This window comes from Molothrus aeneus, chromosome 14 (assembly GCF_037042795.1).
Source record: "Molothrus aeneus isolate 106 chromosome 14, BPBGC_Maene_1.0, whole genome shotgun sequence".
NCBI classification, from domain to species: domain Eukaryota; kingdom Metazoa; phylum Chordata; class Aves; order Passeriformes; family Icteridae; genus Molothrus; species Molothrus aeneus.
Genome location: NC_089659.1, coordinates 7,517,832 through 7,534,621, shown reverse-complemented (window position 1 = coordinate 7,534,621; position 16,790 = coordinate 7,517,832). Strand labels below are relative to the sequence as shown.

The 16,790-nt window shown below is 50.9% G+C and overlaps 1 protein-coding gene across 1 annotated transcript; it reads right to left on the bottom strand.

Moving 5' to 3' along the window:
• Positions 1-8,827: 8,827 nt before the first annotated feature.
• HMGB3 (high mobility group box 3) lies at positions 8,828-15,162 on the bottom strand. The gene is given in 6 exon segments (XM_066559622.1): positions 8,828-10,315; positions 10,810-10,984; positions 11,491-11,630; positions 12,122-12,278; positions 15,015-15,045; positions 15,048-15,162. Coding segments are annotated over 6 exon segments (762 nt in total). The 3' UTR covers positions 8,828-10,171.
• Between the last annotated feature and the right edge of the window lie 1,628 nt (positions 15,163-16,790).

The following is a 16,790-nucleotide window of genomic DNA, read 5'->3' as shown; positions in this document are numbered from 1 at the left end:
CTGGGCAGCCCCTCAAGCTCTCTCCCTGGTATGGAGCAGTTTAAATGTTTTGTGCTGCCAGCACTTCTGAAAAGTTACATTATGGTGGAGGAAGAGTTGGGACTGGGATGCTTAACTGGGATGCTTAGCATGTGTAAAATCAGGCAGGTCTCCTAACCTAGAGCCCCCCCAACACACAAAAAATCTTTCTGGCCCTGCTTTTCAGACAAAATACATGCCTCCTCCCACCCTGGGGCAAAAAGGAGTATTTTGAATCCAACTTTCCAGAGGTTTGGCTTCCAGGGTGCCCACAGGTGACCACAGCAGTGTTGCTCTACCTCAGACCTGCATTTCCCCAGCCAAAAGGTGCTGCTGGCACAGACCAAGAGACAGGATCCCTGGTACACTGGCCCTAGCAAAGCAGCTGTTTTACCTGTGTGCTCACACTCCACCCAGTGCCAAGAAATCACCCTCAGCAGAAGCTCCCTAAGCTTCTACCCAGAAAAAATGTACAACTACATCTCAACCCAGTAGGACACAGAAGTACTCAAAAAGTAAAAATGCTGCCCGTGCCTACTGGGACTCAGTTCTGCTCCCCCAAGCTAAAAAAAGCAGTTTTGCCAGAAACAGACAAGAAGACAAGACAGCACAGCAGGAGCCACTGGCCATTGGTGCTGTACCCAGAGCCTCATGGGTCAGCTTAGTGTGTGTGTAGCTGACAGGTGAAACGAGACCATCCTCCACAAATTACAAATTTTGCAGGGCTTTCACACAACCTGGCCATGTACTGCTGAGTCAGAACTCTCAGTGACACTGGCACCCAGCTCAGTCCTCAGTCCTGCTTTAATTCCTGGGACATGGATCCAGCAGTGATGGCAGTGCCAGAATCAGAGCAGGATGGGAATTACTCTGCTCCCTGAACAAGAACCCCCTCACTGCTGGCTGGCTCAGGGTGATGCCTCCCACCTGTGGCAGGCACAGTGCTGCTCCAGCAGCAGGGGATGTGTGCTGGGAGCACCGAGAGGCTCCAGCTGTGCACAGCCACCTTTGGGTACATCACAGCTGTGGCCAAAATTGAAGCTGCCAGGGCAGGGTATGCAGGAAAAGGATGGAAACATGAGCAGGGTTTCCATCCTTGGAGGAGCAGAAAGGGAGCACATGCAGAGAGGCTGGGAAAGAAATTACTTTTTGGCAAAAAACAAACCAAACCACTATTCAGTTATTTCTGTTCACAACATATTTGTAATTCCTTCTCCAATACTGTTTTCAAACAAGCAGAAGGAATTTTCAACTCCTATTTTATCATCAAATGAAGAAGACCCTGATCCATCCACACTCTGATGACCAAGCCATGAACCTTGTGCCTGCAGGGATGAGGGTGAAGGGCTGGGAATGAAAGAGAGATGGGGCAAGTGGAGCTGGCCCCGGGCAGCCAGTGCTGCTCCAGAGCAGATGCTGCTGGCGGCAGAGGCAGCCCTGCACTGCAACAATGGGCTCAGCTTTGGGACAACTGGGCTCTGCACTTGGGAAGGGCTCAGAAGCCCCAAGCTGGGTTTTCTCCTCCTCCCCCATGCATCTGGCTTTTCTGGTGGGCTCTGCAGAGCTGCCCCTGCCCAAAATCACAGGGGGACTGTGCAAGCAAGGCCCTGAGCATCTGCTGTGCATCACCAGCCACGGGGATGTGTGAGGCTTCCCCCAAAACCTCGGAGCAGCAGGCAGAGGTGGGGCAGGCACTCAGTGCCATCAGAGCAGAGCATGTCCCTGCAGGGTCACAGGGGGAGCTGAACGCCCTGCTGGGGAGGGTGGGTGCTCTGCAGATAACAGCAGTGATTGTTATTTTGGAACACATGCCCAGAGAGCACCGTGAGCCCAGCGTGCTGTCCATTTGCAGTGCCTCTAACCCACATTATGGAGACCCAGCCCAGCAGACGAGCTAAACAGCAGGCTTCCAGATGTCCACCCGCTCGCCCATCTCAGACTCCTAATCCCCTACTTTGTCTGAGCTCTAGCTCATTTCTGATGCATTCAGATTATCCAGCAAGCATAACTGCTAGTGAACATCTGAATATTTCCCCCTCCATCTCACATTTCACCTTGGAGGAGAAGCACTCCACAGAGCCCAGGCCCTTCTTTATCAAGCCAATTAGTGCAACACAAAAGCAGTGAATAGGACCAGGCAAAGCTCAATGGCCTGTAAAATCCCCAATATTTCGAGATGGGCTTAGGCTAAATATGACTGTTTTTTTAAAAAAGGGAAAGCCTAGGGTGAGTAAACCAGAGTGCTGGCCTTTCCAACCACATTAAAAGGAAAACCCAGCAAATCAGAGCAACGTACAAGGCAGTTCATGGATCATAACGAAAAGTTTACAAACAGAGCAGCTATAATTCCTTCTATAACATTGGAGGACCCAAGTTTGCAAGGAACAAAAGGAAATGATTAACAGGGGAAATATGCATGGTACAAAAAGACTTTTTAGTCCAAAAAAGGATGTCCATATTTAGAAACACTTGATTCCTGTTGTCAGGGCCCTGCTTTTCCTGAATGTGTTTCTCTCCCGTGAAAGAAAGAAGCCACAAAGGGAGTTTGTGCACAGCCATGTCACATGCACACAGGGCACCGCTGATTCTTCTCCAGGATTAAGGGAAAAATGCAAAGGATTCCAGAGCAAGCAAATAAAAAATTAAAAATAATCATGTCCATATTTAGGAGAAGGCTTCTAGCAAATCAGCAGCTCCTCTGGCAGGATCCCCTCTCCCACCATGGGCACCCTGAGCCCTTGTCAGGGTGGGCTGCCCCCACAGAACCCTCCCTGGGGCTATGGGGCCAGAGGCAATCCTGCTCCAGACCACAGGCATCTGCAGCTCTGCTCTGGGAGAGCCTCTTGCCACAGGGCTCTGCCACCTGCTCTGGCACAGCCCCACCAACCAAGCGTGGTCTGGAAGGGGGTAAATGGAAAAGAGACTCTAGCAGAGCACCTCTGAAGGGCAGGAACCTTGTGTTTGGCAGGATGAGAATATATATGACAGTGCACGTTCAGGAGCAGCCTGTTCATGTCCTGCCACGAGAGGTGTGCCCAGCACAGCCTAACAGTGGCAATAACCACCTCCATGAGAGACCTGAGCACAAACAGCAGCAAACATTTCTGAGAGCAGCCCTTCCCTCTGAGCCACAGCCAGTGCTGGACCTCGTGCTCAGGCTGTGAAACCCAGCACCATCTGCTGCCTGCACAGGCAGGGACCCTGTGGGCTGCACGCCGTCTGCTCAGGACCTGGGGACCCCCATCCCTCAGCTGCCTCCTGCTCCCGTTTCCCACCTCCATCACAAGTGCTCTCCCCTCATGGGTCGGCTCAGCAGCAGCTCCTGCAGCCCCACAACCTCCATCCTCATCCTGGTGCTGCTGCGAGCACAGAAGTCTCAGGGGAATAGCAACAGTGGGTCTGAGCTGGCACAGAGCAACAACAGCCCATGACAGTGGAAGGTCTTCCCTAAAGCACCTGACTGCTGGGAAAACACAGTCCAGGCTGCTCCCAAAACTGAAATGACAACCACAGGATCTGAAGTGAGCCTTTGGGTCAGATGTGCTGAGCACAGCTGCTGTGCTGGACTGAGAGAGAGCAAGGCAGAGAACAGGAGAGAGGGTGGGGCATCCACAGCTTCCCATGGGCCAGTGCCTTGCCACTTCTTCCTAACTTCTAATCTAAACCTCTCTTTAGTTTAAAATCATTTCCTCCTTGCTCTATCACTATCTGCCCGTGTAAAATGTCACTCTCTCTCTTTTTCATAAGCCCCCTTTAAGCATGGGTAATGGAAAACTCAAAGGGCTGAGCTTTACACTCTCCCCAAGCAGAGCCCTAAAAGGGGACAGGCCCATTTGCTCCCTCTTAGCAGAGATGCACAGGAAGAGTAGAAAACAAACGAGACTAAGTCCTTCTGGTTCAAAACCACTGAAAGCCTTTTGTGAGTCGCTCTCAAGGCTCAAAATACGTGATCTAATGGGTTTTTTTGCTAGACAGCTCTGGTGGGAATCACCAACAAATGGAGCACAAGTGACAGTGAGCAATCAGACAGTCTAACACTAACCTTGTCTAGGGGAAGGTGCCCCTGCTATGGCAGGGGGTTTGAACAAGATCATCTTTAAGGTCCTTTCCTACCCAAACAATTCAAAGATTCTATGATTCTATTTGGTCAGGTTCTGTCCCACTTTCAGACACATCCTTTGAAGAAAGGGTTCTCTTTAAAAGTTTTACTGACATCTTGATCTTTGAGCTTGGTTTGAAAAACTTCCTGGCAGCTTGCAAAAATTAAATTACTACATGAAGCAACAAATAAAGCAACAGAAGACCCAGCATCTTTCCTTCTGCTCTCCCTGCTACTGGGGAGAAATCCTAGCCAGGAGCTACAGGTAGCAATGCCTTAAACAGCTGCAGAAGCCAAGCCCAGGGAGGATCCCCAGCCTGAGCTCTAAAGATAAAAAGAACAAAACTCAACCAACATATCTTGTAAGAGAGTGGGAGACCAAATTGACCCTGCTTACATCTTTCTCCAGCTTCTTTTGCAGAACCACGTATTACTGCTGGCACAGCCAGGTAACACACAGTGAAAGAGCAATCACATGCTCATTAGCAGCAGAAAAGAGGCATTTGTCTCAAGCAATCCCTCAAATCACTTCATCCTGCCATGGGTATTAATTTTCTAAACTAAATAAAGCAAATTTTAAGCTTCACAAAGAAGCAGTTAAAAACACTTACAGGCTATAAGCTCTTACAACAACAAAGCCAGGCCACGTTCGATTAATATTTTTTAAAAGAGCATTCTTCTGACTTGAAATACCTGAGGGAGCTTTACAAGTGGAAGGGCTGGGAAGAAAAAGCAACTCTTATCACTCACAGCATCACACAGGTATGGCTCCAGTGGTGTGTGACACCGGTGCAGAGGGGCTCCTCTGGCTCCCCAGGTGTGCCACAGGGACAGAGCAGGGGGCAGGAATGGAGGCAGAGCAGCACCACTCAAAAACAACCGCAAACACCATCAAAACACCCAGCCCCACAGGGGCTCCCAGCTGTGGTTTGCCTGGCTGCTGAATTCAGCCAGAGACATGAAGTGAACTGTGCCAGGGGACACAGTTACAGGACAGGCATCCCCTCACCACAGTAAATGCATTTTCATCTCAACAAAACAAATGTCTGCCTTCATTCACCCCAGCCTCCAAGGGTCATAGCCCCACCCCAGCACCAGTTTGCTCCTGCACACGACGTTCAGGCTCCCCACTCCTGGGGAAGGCCCTGCCAGCCCTGCTCTGGCTCACCCTGCAGCCCTGGCTCAGCCACATCCAGGAGCACGAGGAGGAGTCATCCCCAGCACACGGAGCTGTCAGCTCCAGCATGGCTGTGCTGCTTCCTCCTGCCTAATTTAGGGATCCAGGTGCAGGAGGGCACTCAGGAAAGAGCTCTTAGCAGCAGACAACTCCAATCAAGAGCATTAGCACATGCAAGGAGACATCCCCCCCTCCACACGTTGCTTTAGCACATAGAGATCAGATCTACTGGAAGGGTGAGGTGTTTGCAGAGTGCTTTGAACACAGGTTATCAAATGCTGCCCAAGCAGGGCACACAGTAGAGCCCAGCCTGCAAAAGGGATGAAGACACTTCATAGGGCACAAAACCCCATCAGGCATGCTGGTTATGCAGTCCCTTCCCCACTGCAAGCTGACACATTTAGAGAGCAACTGCTTGGTAAGAGGGTCCCCAGCACACTTTGTTTGCAGCACTGCTGTGATTTGCAATTCAGCTTATTGCATTAAAATGTGGTGCAGCCATAGCCCTAGAAAGAAATAAACATGCCACTCGTCACAGTTCCTCCCATTATCTTTTAGAGCAAAGTGAGCTTGGGTGAACATTCATAGAGGGGAGTCTGGGGCTTGTCAGAAAGCACTGCCAGAAATGCAGCATCCTGCTCTCACCCCACTGGAAACATCCCATCTCCTCTCCAAGCTCCCCACAGTCTGCAGCAGATGACAGCTTACTGGGGACATGCTCCTCTGCTTGTGGAACAAGAGCCGAAGCCAGCAGAGGCAAAACAAACTCAAGGTGGCTGCCAGGATTGTGCTGGAAGTAAAAAGCCATTTACCTGCTGAGCCAGGGCCAAGAGAAGCCCCTGCACCTTGCTGCTGCTCCTGCAGAGTTTATTAGGAGTGAGTAAAATTACCCAAAAAGTGCTGTTCAAAGGGAGAAGGTGTGAGAGATGCTCTGACTGTGTTTGTATCCTCAGTCCCACCCCCAAAGAAGACTCTCCCTGTCCTAGGAGATATGCATTTGTACTAGAGTTTTTAATTAATTTTACTATAGAAAATTAACACACCCCTTCCCCACAGATGTGTTGGGGGCCTGACCCAGCAAAAACCATTCTGCAATGTAGTTTTCCTTGTGACTGCCACAGCCATGCTGGGACTCCCCTGATGCAGCCCCTTCCTCCCAGTCTAAGTGCTCAGATTTGGCTCACACCAAACATTTCCCATATCTCAACTGAATTTTGGCATACACAGGCTGCAGAGCAGTGGGTCTGTGGTCTGTGACTCCCTGGGTCGTGCTAAGGCTCCCAGGCTCATTTTCAGGAGAGGCCGATTCTGCCCTGCCCAGGGCAGCCCAGCAGCCTCGTTCACCCCACTGCCCCCCAGATATTTGACTGCAGAGCAGAGTGATGCACCTTAGGAGCAGCTGTGCTCTCAAGAGCCTGCACAATCCTGAGCGCAAACCAAACAGCACTGACCATGGGAAATGACCTGCAGGACATGGGTCAGTGTTGTCTGCCCCACACCACCATCAGATTCTTTCTCTTGATCAAAAGTTCTCAGACCTCTGACACCCCTTTAGGCATCCAGAGGGACCATCCCACAGAGCCAAGCCTTCCTCTGCCTCCCCCAGCACTAAGTGGGTTTTAACAGCTGCAGAACCAGCACCATCCCTTTTTCTTAGCTGAGCCCTGGTCCCTCAGCCCAACTTCAGCAGGGAGAAGGGCACCAACACATCACATTTTGGAAACATAAGCAGTCTCACAGTCAGTTCTCTCAAATTCAAAAGTCTCTTCATCCATCCCCTCCCTTTGCCCAATCTATTTTATCCTTACCCTTCTCTACACATTATGGAGTTAATAAGGGACATATTTACTTGGGACTAAAGTTGAACTAGAAGTTTGAGTTGTGCAGCAGCACAAAACAGAAATGTCTTCTCTGAAACACCACAAGCATTTCAAAGCAGAGGAAAAAAAGAGCATTTCGAGGGTGTTCTATGAAAATAATGGAGCTGGGTGAAATTAAGCAGTTCCCAATATTTGAGATGACATGTCAGAAACAAAACAGTGGGGGGGAATTATTATGTGTTATTTATATGCATTCACACTATGGCATTCCTCAACAGCAGAGTATTCGGGGAAGAAACATCACCACTACACCTGCAGTACCCAAGTGTGAGTCCCTGGAATCCTGCACTAGGGCTGCATTGAACAGCATCCCCCAGGAATGCCATATTTTAGGTGAGTGCAGAGCAGCAGCAGGTAGTGCACTGTAAGGTGTGAGACCTTGATCAAGCTCTGCAACTTAAATGGATTTCCAATACAATGAAGACAAAGAGGTGTCAGCTCCAGCCCTCATTTGCTGATACTATCAATAGGGGCTCAGCTCACTAGCAGTTAATTCAAAGCCAAGCTCAATTTGCACAACAGTGATCTACACCAAGTCCCATATGTGGCTAAGGGGAGATTTTGCCAGCTAGACAATAGAAACAGCATTAGAGCTCCTGAACTGATGCCATCACTTTTTTTTTCTGCTCCACCACTTCCCCATCAAATTTCCACAGGCTGGGATCTCCAGCTGCCTACTCCCTTGCATCAGAAGACATGCAGAAAGGGTAGCAAATACAGAAGTACCTATTTCTTTTCCAGATGCAGCTTTATTGAGGCTTTTAAAATGCAACTGCCCATAAAATAGGGGCAAATACCACCTTTTTGTGCAATAAAGATACTAAAAATTACCATAATTAAGCACTATAAAAGTATTTCCGAGTGACTCAACTGTCACTTAAGCCTTAAAAACAAAAGTTGCTACGCTTCATGAAAGTTTTTTAGCTCACTCTATTCTGAAAATTTTGCTTTCAGGTTTTAGTCCATCTCAACACTAGATCAGACTCTTGCTGGTGAGAAGTTGTCATGCTGTTGGGAAGACAGAGGAAGCCAGAAGTGCTACCCAATTAGGCAACTAAGCAGTTTTGACCACATTCTAAATGTTACTGCCTGCAAGCCTGGACCCCATTAGTCTCAAAGTTGGCTCAAAAGCAGAGGTGGCAGCAGCCCATGCCCAGCATTTGCACCTGTGAGTTCCTGTGTCTTCTGAAACCACCTGGGCACAACAGCTCACAGCTTTGCCTTGCTGCTAATGCAAGTACCCTCACACCCCATCTACTCCCCACCAAGCAAGCACTGACTGCTAGAGCCAGCCAGAAGGAATTCAGGGTGCTGTGGGCTGCTGTAGTTTTCCCAACTCATGCTGTTCCCATGCTAAGGAAAACCAAGGTGAAAGTCACCAGTTAAGAGACCAGGAATTACCTTTCATGTGCCACAAAACACCCCCAGCTTGGATCTGGAAAGAAGGCAAGACTTTGACACAGCCAGCTGGTGACCAGAGGGGACAGAGACCTGTTGCTCCCCCACCCCAGCTCCTGCTGAACCCTGTGTCATCAGAGAAAGGACACAGAGCAAGTACCTGCACCACGCTCCTACTGCAGCAGGGAGTTAGACAGAGGCACCTGGCTCCTGCCACGAAACAAGAGGCTAGAAAAAACCACAAGTCTGAAACAGTTTAACACAGGACAAAAAAGGCACATTTTAATATGTACAGCAATGCATTTGGGCTATAAATTTACCCAACACAACTGAAAAAAATCCAAACTATGCTTTTATACTTATTCCATGGTGTCAGCCTCATTCCTAGCCACCTACCTTTCTCTGCATCTCTGAATGCTGCTATATACACACACAAACAAACAATTATGTCATGAATGTTCATTTAGGCTCCCAAGTTCAAGTAATAAAGTTCAAACTTGCATAGCATCTTATGCCACTCAGCCATAAACAGTTACGATTGCATATTAGCTGGAGCAGCCATCTCTTTCAATTCAGCCAGTTTTGGCTGGCCACCATTTTTTAAATTTTTTTTTTTTTTTAATCCTTGAGTCAGAATGTTTCCTAAGTCACCAGCCCTGAGGGATGCCACAGACTTCAAAATGAACCTCTTGCTGTTGTTAAGATCCTCTTAAACCAGAAATTTAGAGTGTTGTCAAGAACAGTTTTAAAAATGTAATACTGTTTATTTTGCTTCAAAAACATTTCAGCATTCTAAACATACAAAAAAAAACAGAACGTTGCAAATTTGTTTAAGTACAGAGTGTTTTTGAACTTCAGTTGCTGCACTGGCTCTTCACTTAGTTGACGATGAAGAGATGTCTACAGTTTCAGTTTAAAAACTACCGCACTTAACTAAAAAAACCCATACACTTCTCATGCCAGCTGAACCCCCTTCCACAACTAAGAATGGCAGCAGAATGCTATTTCACTATATACAGAAAGACAACTTTAAGCTAAATGGACGCCCACTGTAGTGTAAATAGATCTACCCTCACAGTGCATGCTTTGGGCCATGGCACCCCGGGGAACGTACAGCCTCTCCAAGTCATCACTGCTCCTCTAAGGCATCATCACTCTAAGCATGTACCACAAGAATCTGTCTAGTTTTTACAAACTATAGATATGTACAGTTTATAACCCAGGATTTTCTAGCCAATAACCATATAGTAACACCACCTTACAAATTAAAAAATGCTTGAAACATTTTTAAATGCTTTGTTACACCAACAGCAAAGTGCACAGAGTTAGGAGAACACTAGAGCGCCTTTTCATTTTAAAAATGTTTGGAAATATGTACAACTTTGATACAGTTTCAGGGTGCTCACTACACCCATGGCCACTTCATGTAAACCAGTTACAATTTCTAGAGCACTTTTAGAAACTACAACGCGATCGGAATCCAATTTTTTTTAATTAAGCCTAATAAGGGCAAGAGACACCATCTCAAATAAGAGGTGCATCATTTATGGTGTTTCCCCTACTCTATGGTATTCACATGGAGACAAGTATTGTACAGTTTTATTCATCATCATCATCTTCATCCTCCTCTTCTTCATCCTCCTCCTCCTCTTCGTCTTCTTCCTCTACCTTTTTCCGAGCAGCTTTGGTTGCTGCTCCCTTTGCGCCATCAAACTTTCCTTTAGACTTGTAGTCTGCAACATCCTGCAAAGTCAAGGGGATGTCTTAATTTGCTCCAAGCAGCAAACACACACAGCATTTGTACAGCAGCAGGTGTTAGGGTAAAGGGACTGGCCTGCCCTGCTGCACCCCAGGGGACACAGCCAGCAGGGAGCACACAGCTAGGCAGATACCTCAGCATGCTCATGGACCATGGAGGTCTGGAGCCCTGCACCATGGCCATTTCTCTGAGGAGGAGAAGAGAAGCCAGCCTCTCAAGTTTCCTGATTATGGGATAAAGCTCCAGTAACAGCACAGCAGACCCTTTCTGAAGCACCACGAGCAGCCCCTGCTGCACATCACTGGGGAAAGCTCTCTCTCCTTGCTGAAATCTGCCTGTGGATCTCTACCCTGCTCTGCCCCAACCTGTGTAAAGCTCAGCTGTAACTATGCTGGGGCCAACTGAGCTGGGCCTATGTTAAAAAGCACATCAACAGAAGAGCTGGTACAGAGGAGGCACAAGCGACAACTCTCCTTACCTTCTCGTACTTCTCCTTCAGTTTAGCTGCCTTATTATTGTAAGGCTGCTTTTCACCATCACTGAGGTTGTTCCACATTTCGCCCAGTTTCTTCGCTACATCCCCAATAGATATGCCAGGGTTTGTGGACTTGATCTTGGGGCGAAACTCTGAACAGAAGAGGAAGAAGCCAGACCTTGGGAAAAAACACCAGAGGACAGTCAGCATTTGCAGCAGCATCCCTTCCTCCATCCCTCCCCCACAACACTGACACATCCAGAGCACACAGAGAAGAAACTTTTCTTTAACTTACAAAAGCAGACACAAGCTTCAACGTGTTTTGATTTTACTGAGGCCCAGACCTGCAGCCTCCTTCACTCAATGCCCTTTATTAATGAAGCATTTTGCATCCCCTCACCCAATTTAATCTTAAATACACAAGCCTCACTGTGACTCAGCCACTTGTGTCTTCCTATGAGACACTCCTATCACTATAAGAGTACCAAGTATTGACAGTTTGTGTCAGTGCCCTACATGCTCAAGACACAAGCTCCCTAGGAAGTTCACAAGACAGTATGACAGCCAGTCCTGCTACACCAACACTGTGTCCCCCATCTACCTCCTTCCTGGAAATCCATGTCACATACAGGCTGTGAAAATGAACCAAAACACTTATGCATTTAATGTCTCAAAGTTACTTACGGTGGTCGTTTTGGGGCGTTGGGGTCCTTCTTCTTCTTGCCACCCTTAGCTGGTCCATAGTCCTTCATTTCTCTATCATATCGTACCTTATCAGCCTTTGCCATTTCATCAAATTTAGCCTTTTCCTTGCTTGACATGGTCTAAAAAACCAAAACATGAGACATCAAACTTGTGATTACCCAACTGTTCAATAGCTGGCAAACTTTATGTAAACAAGCCAACACATATCAACTCAATAGGGGAGTTTCAGAACTTGTTTGTTTTTTTAACTGGACTGTCCTGTACGGGAAATCACAGCCACCACAGACACACTCAGCAACAGAAATGAGACAAGCACAGTCAGAGTCCTCCTTTGGACACACACCTGGAAGGAAGTAGCCGCTGAAGGGCATTGTTTGGGAATTGTAAAAAATGCCAGACTCTAGCAGAAGCATCTAAATAGGCAGATACACAAGGCTAAAATGTTCAGTATTGCTACAGGCTCCAGCAGCACCTGACCAATGGCCAGGTCAGCTTGCCAAGAACAGCACACAGACCAAAACAGCACCAGCTACCTTCATGGTCAGACACACACACATCATCCTAGCAGATACTACAAGAGGTTCCTTCAGGAAGTCACAAATTAAGGTACCTTCCACCTCTCTGAGCACTTCTTGGAAAATTCTGCAAAGTTGACTGGAACCTCTGGGTTCTTTTTCTTATGTTCCTCACGGCACGTCTGCACAAAGAAGGCATAGGCAGACATCTTGCCCTTGGGCTTCTTCGGATCACCTTTAGCCATCTTGACTCTGTAGGGACAGAGGAAAAAATAACAAATAAATGATATTTAGATGAATGCACACACTGATGTATGCATATACACATGGTGTGTGTATGTATGTATTTATACACACACAGACACCCCTTCATCATCTTCTGAGGTGATGCCCCATCAGAAACACACCCCTTTCTTTCCCCCGACACCTCTTACCATCCCCAATACCGAGACTGGAATTATTCTCCCTTGATACTTGGGTTGCAGACCAGCCAAGAGAAACTAGTGAGTGGATTTAAGTGTTACATTAATATATATTTACATCATGTCCAAAGACTGGAGAGAGACTATTAAATATACATGCTTCTACCTATTAAGCCTTATATATGAACTAATATAAAGCATCTGTTTAAGTTGGCAACCACACTGTGGCTGGAGTGGCATGCACAGTGCCAGGCAGTGACTTATCCCTTCAGGAGCTGGAGAGTATGCCTTAGCAGCTGCAGGTAAGCAGGCACGACAAGTTGGTTGCCCCGAAAAAGTGCAATAACCTTTTATATATAAAAAGGGCACAAACACGGGCTGACTTTAACCACAATAGGACCCGTGGAGCTCTGCGAGGTGAGTTGTGCTTGCTCTTGCTCCACCAAGTGACACATGTTTGAGGCATAGTGGTCAGTGCAAAGATGCAATCGGCAAGTTACCAAAACGATGGTGCTAACTTTTGGGCTCCATTTCTTTTCCTGCTTCCGTATTAAATTTTCCCCGCTTAACAAAAAATATCTTAAGCCCGCAACAGTGTTTTCTATTTACAGCTTCTAAGTCCCTTGAAAATTTAATTTTTATTAGCACAGCGTTAATATTTAATTGCGCCCATTAACCCGCCAGGTGCAGCCAAAGTGGCCGTGAGCCGCCCTGCCCGCTCCGGCCGCTGCCGGGACAGCGCTGCCCCCGCGGGGGCGGAAAACGCGCGGTGGTACCGGGGCCGGGGCGCGGAGCCGGCCGCACTCCGAAGTTGGGGGCGAGCGGCCCGTGGCGGCCGGTCCGGTCCGGTCCAGCCCAGCCCGGCCCGGCCCCGCTCCGCGCCCCTCCCGCATCTGCGCCCCCCCAAGGTCACAGCGGCGGCCGCGCTCCGCGGCGCGGGCACCTGCGGCGGGGCCGGGGCCGGCGGGGGCAGCGGCGGCTCCGCCAGACGCCAATAATTCATCTTCCATTTTGTGAAACGCCTCCTGATGAAAGAAAGTGCCCCTGAAATGCGGTGGGGCGGCGGGCGGGGGGCGCCGGGGGGCCGGGCGGCGGCCGGGGGCGCGGGGCGCCGGGCCGGCCCCGGGCGGCCGGGGCAAGCGGCAGCGGGAGCGGCGGCGGCCGCGCTCCGCGCCCAGGGCCGGCCCCGCTCACTAAGATGGCTTCTCCCGGCGCCGCCGCCGCCGCGCCGCCGAACAAAGCCGCGTTCCCCCTCCGCCGCGCTCGGCCCCCCGCGCCCGCCGCCCCCGGCAGCCGGCCCCGCCAAAACGCCGCCCCCGCCGCCGAGGGGCTCCCCGCTGGCCCCCCGGCGGGCGGCGGGGGCGTCGGGGCCGGGGCGCGGGCGGGAGCCCCCCCCCCGGCCCCTGCCTAGCGCAGCGCTCTCTAACAAAGGCTCCCGTGCAGCCATTACCGCCGCCGCTACGCTCCTCCGCGCTGCCAGAAAAAGAGTGCGGGGAGCCCCGGGGCGGCCCCCCAGCGCCCGTCCGAGGACACGGGAAGGTGGGGGGAGAGGAGCCGGGGCGAAAGCGAAAGGTTTGAGCCCCCGGCGGGGCACCGGGAAGGAGATTTTCCTGGCCGCGACCCCCCTCCCCATCCCTGTGCCGCTCACACGTCTTTCTTCCCTTCGCCGGGGCTCTCCAGCGCCAGCCATATTAATGCCCACAGCACGGGCGGCGCGGCGCGGGGAAAAGGCGATGCGGGGCCCCGCCGCGGGTGCAGCCCCACCAGAGACACCTTCTCGGGCAGGGGAAGAGCGGCGGAGGCAGAAGCGAAGGAATCGGGGGAGTTTGGAGGCGGCGGCGGCGAGAAAAAAACTGCTCGGCCGGGACCGCCGGGCGCAGCACGCAGGGTTTATCCCTGTCAGATGCTAAAGCGACAGCCATATTAATGCAGAATAAACAGCGGGCACGGCACTGCGCACGGCCGACAACTTTCCCACCGCCACCAGCCCCACCGAGCCCACCCTGGGAAAGGGGCACATAAAAGCCGAGGGCGCCGCGCGTTTTGCCGTGCGACATTAGGAGGCGGCAGAGAAAAATCCCTGCCCATGCGGGGGAGAAGAGGAGTTAGTCCCGGTGTAGTTGCTGCACCAGCCATATTACTCTCGGCGGCACGGGAGCCCAGCGCGGAGCTCCGGGGCTGCACCGGGGGCAGGTGGCCCCTCGGCGGCGGGGGGAGCTCCCGGCGGGGCAGGGCAGGACCATGGGGGACAAACGCTGCGCCTCGCCCGCTGCCCACCGCCCCGCCAGCTGCGCACAGCATCTGCCCCGGCACCGCCGATCCCCGCCAGAGCGGCGAAACAAAGTTTTGGGTGAATTTCCCGATTTCTTTCTAATTAGAAAAAAATAAAAAATCAAAAACTCGGAGGAAAGAAGAAACGGAACACAACATTAAAAAATTGAAAAAAAAAAAAAGAGAGAAAAAAAAAAAGCATGCTGGGGCAGGCAGGACAGAGGGACGAAGGCGCGGGGGCAGGGCGGGGAGGGGGCAGCCGCCCCCCGAAAAGTTGCGGCGGGGCTGCACGTACCTGTATTGTTCGCGGTAGTGTGGACAGGAGCGGAGCGCAGGGCACGACGCGGGGCTCGGCGCGGCTCAGCCTCGCGTTGGCTGCCTACGAGAGCGGCCTGATTGGCTGCGGGGCTCTGCCGTTTAAAACAACCTCCTCGCCCGCTCATTGGCGCGGCGCCTCATGAATATTAAGCGCGGCCGCGCGGCGGTTGGCCGGCGCGGGTGAGGTCATTCATTCAAAAAGAGCGCCCGCCGGGGGGACCGCGCCGCGCGGCCAGCGCGTGCCGGGGCGCGGGAGGGGCGCGCGCTCCGCGGAGCCCCCGCCTCGTGCGGCAGAGCCGGGACCCCCGGAAAACCCCCGGGGAAACCGGAAACCAGGCGGGACCCCCGGCACCGAGCGGGACCCCCGGAGAAAGAGGCTCCCAGCGGGCACCGTGGGGCTCCGGCTGTGACAGCCCCGGCTGCACCGCAGAGCCGGACCCGCTGCCAGCGGCGCGGAACGGGGGGCAGCCCCGGCAGCATTCCTGGGCCCCCCGGCCGGCAGCAGCCCCGTTATCGCTGCTTTCTGCCCTAAAGCCGTACGGGGCGGCTCCGGTTGCAGTGCACTGTTTGCGAAGCCGGCTACTACTGCGCGTAGTGGAACCGAGCCCAAAATAAACTCTGCTGACAGTCCCAACACACAACGGGTGGAGAAGGAACTACAGAGCAAGAAACTGCGTGTTTGTGTGGGGAGGAACAGAGTTTCAGCCGCTCGTTCATCAAATAAAGAATCCATTTGAATTACTAGTTCTTACACATTTCTACAGTTTGTTTGGTATTAACTTTCCAGGATTTGCGTGTTGTTCGAGAGGCTGGTTGCATACAAGGAAATCTGTTAAGTGTGCCCTGCTGACTGAAACCAGCCCAGTGTGACTCTAGGGCTCCTTTGGCTCTCTGCAAAGAGCTGTTTCCTATAGGGCGGCTGCCAAATGGTTAAACTGGTATTCGTGGCTGACCACAATTGTTGGTTGGCTCGGAAAAAAGAGCTGTTATTTTTAAGGATGGAGCGGTAAGACTCAGAAACCACCCCATACTGTTATGGGCTGTTGGTAACTGCCGTCCTGTTATGATAGCCAGAAGAAACAGTTGCCCTCTTCAGGGAACAGATAGTGAAAAGAAGCCTCCACCCTGGGCTGAGGCGCTGTCAGGCAGCAGGGCTCACCAGATACCGCCCTGTGGAAGCGCTTGTGGCTATAACAACATATGGTCACAGGTTGCCTTTGCCGGAAGAGATCAAAACAACACGGCTGAGGAGACACACACGAGTGGCAGCCTCCTGCTGACAGAGCCACTGGGAAGCGTGCACAGTTTCACCCAGGGTTTTACCAGAGTCCTGCCTGGATTTCTCCCTTAGGGTAAATCTCTAGCAAGCACCCAATCCAACTGTTGGCCCATGTCCATTACATACTTACAGAGACCTTACAGCCGTGTCCTTGGGCTTTTCAAATATGATAAAATCAGTCTTACTAGCCTCTTGCCCTATTTCTGCCTTCTCAAACCACAAGTATAAAACAAGGGGTTCGTTCATAAACATTAATGAGGTTACCTGAGGGACTGTATTCTGTAGCATCATCATAAAATAAGACAAGCAATACTACTGCAGGAAAATCTCTTTGTAGCTGACAAACATCCCTTTCACCTATTTTTAGGGATACTTTCAAGTGTTCCAAACTAGTTGAATAATTAAGGCTTTTTTCTTGGCTCTTGAGTCGCACAATTTTTTTATTCTGGAGCACTTTGTTCCTCAAACCACAGT